Source organism: Atractosteus spatula (assembly GCF_055471065.1).
Source record: "Atractosteus spatula isolate fAtrSpa1 chromosome 24 unlocalized genomic scaffold, fAtrSpa1.hap1 SUPER_24_unloc_1, whole genome shotgun sequence".
NCBI lineage: Eukaryota > Metazoa > Chordata > Actinopteri > Semionotiformes > Lepisosteidae > Atractosteus > Atractosteus spatula.
The window spans coordinates 263,489-270,000 of NW_028296641.1; the positions used below are offsets into that span (position 1 = coordinate 263,489).

Consider the following 6,512-nt stretch of genomic DNA (forward strand, 5'->3'; position numbering starts at 1 on the left):
GACGGTGTGGCTGTGGAGAGTGAACGGGAACGGCGCAGGCTGGGGTCGCCCTGGGGTCGGTGAGGAACCCACCCTCTCCCTCACTGCCTGGCCTGCGGACAGAGGGCTCAGATCCGCCTCAGACGCCTACAGCTCTACCCATTTGATGCCTTAATTGTACTTGCTCTCGTGAGCCTTGATAATGCTCTACGTTTTATGGCTTTAGTCATTTGTGGGTAATACATAAACTGAAGAAATAAGGTATAAAATATTTCTCTAGATAAGCCCTCTATGTAGACTAACGTGAAAGCGCTCCAGGACTCCAGTGTTGGCCCCGCCCCCTTCCGTGCCCCCTCGGATGACGCAGAAATGCTGAGACGGAAACGGAAAAGAGGAGTGAGCGTCGGCGCTTCATTCGTGTTGTAGCGTTGTTTATATTCTTATTTGGGTAATTAAATTGGGTTTAAAAGGGTTCTTGTGGAAGTGGGACACGATGTTTTATCACGTAAGTAGCTGAATTATTCATTACCGCGGTCACGTAGCCTGGCGGCTCAGAAACGCAAAAATATTCATCATTTAATTTTCGAAGTACAAAGTTAGTCTTTGCCGGAATATTTTATAGCAGGACTGACAGAAATAAACATATTTAAGTGTGCGCAAGTGAACGCGTCTCCATTCTTGCCTGTCGACAGACGTTTCACTGAGAAAGGTTGTTATTTTTAGAAATAGAAATGGGAAGGTTTCATTTCACCGAACTTGCTTATGAGTTTCTCTCTCCTCCTGATCCGCTGTGTGCCTCCCAGCTGGGGGTGAATTGGGTCCTTCCAGTATGGAGAGATTCCTGGGGACAGTGCTGTGTAAATACAATGGATTTTGATTACTTTCTCAGTGAAGGAACTTACTAAGCACTGGTCACATGGTGTGCGGAACAGCTGGCGCACCTTACACCAAAGAAGACATTTAGAGTATTAATTACTGCCTCCTCCAGCACCTGCTGAGGCTGAGGTGATGTAGCGTCCTTGTTTGACCGTGTTGTGGAAGAGCTGTGCAACAATTTTTTAAAAAAGTGAGCAGGTTCCCTGGTCTCTCGCTCTGTGAGACGGATCCGCTCCGCTCTGTAACGCCTGCCTCCCTCCCAGATCTCCCTGGAACACGAGATCCTGCTCCACCCCCGGTACTTCGGCCCCAACCTGCTGAACACGGTGAAGCAGAAGCTGTTCACGGAGGTGGAGGGCACCTGCACGGGCAAGTGAGTGAGCGGGATCGCAGCAGTCCGCTCCGCTCCAGGTCTTCCCTGCGGCAGCAGGTGCTGAAGGCGCCTCTCTCTCTCTCTGTCTCTGTGGCAGGTATGGCTTTGTGATCGCCGTGACCACCATCGACAACATCGGCGCCGGCGTGATCCAGCCGGGCAGGGGCTTCGTGCTGTACCCGGTCAAGTACAAGGCCATCGTGTTCCGACCCTTCAAGGGAGAGGTGGTGGACGCTGTGGTCACTCAGGTCAACAAGGTCAGGACAGAGCATGGAGACCTCCTGATGGCCTGTCTCTCTCTCTCTCTCTCCCCTCCTCATCCATCTCTCCCTCTGTCCCTCTCTCTCCTTTCCTACCCTCCTAATCACCAGTCTCTCTCTGCTCTCTTCAATCGCCCTAATGGCCTTTCTCTCCCTCTGCTCTCTTCAATCGTCCTAATGGCCTGTCTCTCTCTCTCTCCTCTCTTCAATCGCCCTAATGGCCTGTCTCTCTCTCTCCTCTCTTCAATCGTCCTAATGGCCTGTCTCTCTCTCTCTCTCTCCTCTCTTCAATCGTCCTAATGGCCTGTCTCTCTCTCTCTCCTCTCTTCAATCGTCCTAATGGCCTGTCTCTCTCTCTCTCCTCTCTTCAATCGCCCTAATGGCCTGTCTCTCTCTCTCCTCTCTTCAATCGTCCTAATGGCCTGTCTCTCTCTCTCCTCTCTTCAATCGTCCTAATGGCCTGTCTCTCTTTCTCTCCTCTCTTCAATCGTCCTAATGGCCTGTCTCTCTTTCTCTCCTCTCTTCAATCGTCCTAATGGCCTGTCTCTTTCTCTCCTCTCTTCAATCGTCCTAATGGCCTGTCTCTCTCTCTCCTCTCTTCAATCGTCCTAATGGCCTGTCTCTCTCTCTCTCTCTCTCTCTCTCTCTCTCTCTCTCTCTCTCTCCTCTCTTCAATCGTCCTAATGGCCTATCTCTCTTTCTCTCTGTCCTCTTTTCTACCCTCCTGATGGCCTCCTGACAACCCGTCTCTCCATCTCCTAGGTGGGGCTGTTCACAGAAATTGGACCAATGTCGTGTTTCATCTCTCGTCACGTGAGTACCTGACCCCTCTTCCTCTCTAGTCCCAATGCTCGGCCATGCTTCCTGTTTCCCTCTCTGCTGCGACTTGGGAAGTCTGTCTCAGCTCTCCCTCCGGCGCTGCAGGACGGTAACTGTTGCTCCTGTGTTCACAGTCCATTCCTTCAGAGATGGAATTCGACCCGAACTCCAACCCTCCCTGCTACAAGACGGTGGACGAGGTGAGTCTGGGCTTGGGTTTAACAAGGAGGAGCGCCCCCCCCCCCCCCTCGCTGGCCGCTGGTGCAGAGCCTCTGACCCCCTGCCGCTGGTCTGTCTGTCTGTCCCGTGCAGGACATCGTGATCCAGCAGGACGACGAGATCCGGCTGAAGATTGTGGGGACGAGAGTGGACAAGAACGACATCGTGAGTGGCTCTCCTGCTCTCGCTCTCGCTCTCGCTCTCGCTCTCGCTCTCGCTCTCGCTCTCTCTCTCTCTCTCTCTCTCTCTCTCTCTCTCTCCCGGTAACTCCCTCCCTCATGTTCTTTTTCTCTTTCAGTTTGCAATTGGATCCCTGATGGATGATTATCTGGGTGAGTCCTTCAGCCACTCTTGTCGCAGCATTGTGTGCTGTCTGTCACTATGTAACAGGACTGTCCTACTGGACTGGAGCCCCCAGTGTAACAGGACTGTCCTACTGGACTGGAGCCCCCAGTGTAACAGGACTGTCCTAGTGGACTGGAGCCCCCAGTGTACCAGACTGTCCTACTGGACTGGAGCCCCAGTGTAACAGGACTGTCCTACTGGACTGGAGCCCCCAGTGTAACAGACTGTCCTACTGGACTGGAGCCCCCAGTGTAACAGGAGTGTCCTAGTGGACTGGAGCCCCCAGTGTAACAGGAGTGTCCTAGTGGACTGGAGCCCCCAGTGTAACAGACTGTCCTACTGGACTGGAGCCCCCAGTGTAACAGGAGTGTTTTAGCCTTTAAAGATGAGCCTCACTGTTGCTTGAATGAAGGAATGATCGCTCTCTCTCCGTCTCTCTCCAGGCCTGGTCAGCTGATCCTGCTGCAGAGGAAACTGGAGAAGAGATCTATTTTTATAAGTGTCTGGCATCAACCCCCACCTCCCCCACACGAACCCCGACACCCCGACAACGCAGCACCCCTACGAGAAGCTGCGTTTCAACTCTGCGGCCCCTGAGGGGGGGGGGGGGGGGCACTCAGGGTGTTACGGTTCCGAAGCACGAGCCAGTCTGGGGGTGCAGCTCTCCCCAGACTGCGGGCCGAGAGAGCTGTGTTCTCTGGCTGCCCCTGCCCCTGCAGGTGACTCAGCAGGTTCTTGCTGGAGTGCTGACTCGTCAGTAACCCCCCTGCAGCTGTTCCGCAGTGTCACACCCCCCCCCCGCCCGCTGTTCCGCACTGTGGCCTCTCCCTCCTGTCCAGATCAATAAAAGCCTTTTGCTCCCCTGACTTCCAGACTGCATCTTGTTGTCGTTTCTTTTACCTGGGGTTCGTATTTTTATATGTGCACAACAAAGCTGAAATCCTGTAATCTGTCTCCTGATAACCTAAACTAATACAGTCTGTCTCCTAAGTGTCTGTACCCCAGGGGTGTCTGTACAGCATGTCCAGTAAGAGCCTGGACCCCAGGGGTGTCTGTACAGTGTGTCCAGTAAGAGTCTGGACCCCAGGGGTGCCTGTAGTGTGTCCAGTAAGAGTCTGGACCCCAGGGGTGTCTGTACAGCGTGTCCAGTAAGAGCCTGTACCCCAGGGGTGTCTGTACAGAGTGTCCAGTAAGAGTCTGGACCCCAGGGGTGCCTGTAGTGTGTCCAGTAAGAGTCTGGACCCCAGGGGTGTCTGAACAGTATCTAGTAAGTGTCTGTACCCCAGGGGTGTCTGAACAGTGTGTCCAGTAAGAGTGGACCCCAGGGGTGTCTGTAGTGTGTCCAGTAAGAGTCTGGACCCCAGGGGTGTCTGAACAGTATCTAGTAAGTGTCTGTACCCCAGGGGTGTCTGAACAGTGTGTCCAGTAAGAGTCTGGACCCCAGGGGTGCCTGTAGTGTGTCCAGTAAGAGTCTGGACCCCAGGGGTGTCTGAACAGTGTGTCCAGTAAGAGTCTGGACCCCAGGGGTGTCTGTACAGTGTGTCCAGTAAGAGTCTGGACCCCAGGGGTGCCTGTAGTGTGTCCAGTAAGAGTCTGGACCTCAGGGGTGTCTGAACAGTGTGTCCAGTAAGAGTCTGGACCCCAGGGGTGCCTGTAGTGTGTCCAGTAAGAGTCTGGACCCCAGGGGTGTCTGTACAGTGTGTCCAGTAAGAGTCTGGACCCCAGGGGTGCCTGTAGTGTGTCCAGTAAGAGTCTGGACCTCAGGGGTGCCTGTACAGAGTGTCCAGTAAGAGTCTGGACCCCAGGGGTGCCTGTAGTGTGTCCAGTAAGAGTCTGGACCCCAGGGGTGTCTGAACAGTATCTAGTAAGTGTCTGTACCCCAGGGGTGTCTGTACAGTGTGACCAGTAAGAGTGGACCCCAGGGGTGTCTGTACAGTGTGTCCAGTAAGAGTCTGGACCCCAGGGGTGCCTGTAGTGTGTCCAGTAAGAGTCTGGACCCCAGGGGTGTCTGAACAGTGTGTCCAGTAAGAGTCTGGACCCCAGGGGTGCCTGTAGTGTGTCCAGTAAGAGTCTGGACCCCAGGGGTGTCTGTACAGTGTGTCCAGTAAGAGTCTGGACCCCAGGGGTGCCTGTACAGAGTGTCCAGTAAGAGTCTGGACCCCAGGGGTGCCTGTAGTGTGTCCAGTAAGAGTCTGGACCCCAGGGGTGCCTGTACAGAGTGTCCAGTAAGAGTCTGGACCCCAGGGGTGCCTGTAGTGTGTCCAGTAAGAGTCTGGACCCCAGGGGTGCCTGTACAGAGTGTCCAGTAAGAGTCTGGACCCCAGGGGTGCCTGTAGTGTGTCCAGTAAGAGTCTGGACCCCAGGGGTGTCTGAACAGTATCTAGTAAGTGTCTGTACCCCAGGGGTGTCTGTACAGTGTGACCAGTAAGAGTGGACCCCAGGGGTGTCTGTACAGTGTGTCCAGTAAGAGTCTGGACCCCAGGGGTGTCTGTACAGTGTGTCCAGTAAGAGTCTGGACCCCAGGGGTGCCTGTAGTGTGTCCAGTAAGAGTCTGGACCCCAGGGGTGTCTGAACAGTGTGTCCAGTAAGAGTCTGGACCCCAGGGGTGCCTGTAGTGTGTCCAGTAAGAGTCTGGACCCCAGGGGTGTCTGTACAGTGTGTCCAGTAAGAGTCTGGACCCCAGGGGTGCCTGTAGTGTGTCCAGTAAGAGTCTGGACCCCAGGGGTGTCTGTACAGTGTGTCCAGTAAGAGTCTGGACCCCAGGGGTGTCTGTACAGTGTGTCCAGTAAGAGTCTGGACCCCAGGGGTGCCTGTACAGAGTGTCCAGTAAGAGTCTGGACCCCAGGGGTGCCTGTAGTGTGTCCAGTAAGAGTCTGGACCCCAGGGGTGCCTGTAGTGTGTCCAGTAAGAGTCTGGACCCCAGGGGTGCCTGTACAGAGTGTCCAGTAAGAGTCTGGACCCCAGGGGTGCCTGTAGTGTGTCCAGTAAGAGTCTGGACCCCAGGGGTGCCTGTACAGAGTGTCCAGTAAGAGTCTGGACCCCAGGGGTGCCTGTAGTGTGTCCAGTAAGAGTCTGGACCCCAGGGGTGTCTGAACAGTATCTAGTAAGTGTCTGTACCCCAGGGGTGTCTGTACAGTGTGACCAGTAAGAGTGGACCCCAGGGGTGTCTGTACAGTGTGTCCAGTAAGAGTCTGGACCCCAGGGGTGTCTGTACAGTGTGTCCAGTAAGAGTCTGGACCCCAGGGGTGCCTGTAGTGTGTCCAGTAAGAGTCTGGACCCCAGGGGTGTCTGAACAGTGTGTCCAGTAAGAGTCTGGACCCCAGGGGTGCCTGTAGTGTGTCCAGTAAGAGTCTGGACCCCAGGGGTGTCTGTACAGTGTGTCCAGTAAGAGTCTGGACCCCAGGGGTGCCTGTAGTGTGTCCAGTAAGAGTCTGGACCCCAGGGGTGCCTGTACAGAGTGTCCAGTAAGAGTCTGGACCCCAGGGGTGCCTGTAGTGTGTCCAGTAAGAGTCTGGACCCCAGGGGTGTCTGTACAGTGTGTCCAGTAAGAGTCTGGACCCCAGGGGTGCCTGTAGTGTGTCCAGTAAGAGTCTGGACCCCAGGGGTGTCTGTACAGTGTGTCCAGTAAGAGTCTGGACCCC

The 6,512-nt window shown here is 54.8% G+C and overlaps 1 protein-coding gene across 1 annotated transcript; it reads left to right on the top strand.

Annotated features, from left to right (window-relative positions):
• Positions 1-351: 351 nt before the first annotated feature.
• On the top strand, positions 352-3,743 carry polr2g (RNA polymerase II subunit G). The gene is made up of 8 exons (XM_088908978.1): positions 352-484; positions 1,119-1,228; positions 1,326-1,485; positions 2,251-2,301; positions 2,442-2,507; positions 2,620-2,691; positions 2,825-2,858; positions 3,315-3,743. The coding sequence occupies exons 1-8, from the start codon at positions 473-475 to the stop codon at positions 3,326-3,328; spliced, it is 519 nt and encodes a 172-aa protein (XP_088765104.1). The 5' UTR covers positions 352-472; the 3' UTR covers positions 3,329-3,743.
• Positions 3,744-6,512: the final 2,769 nt, after the last annotated feature.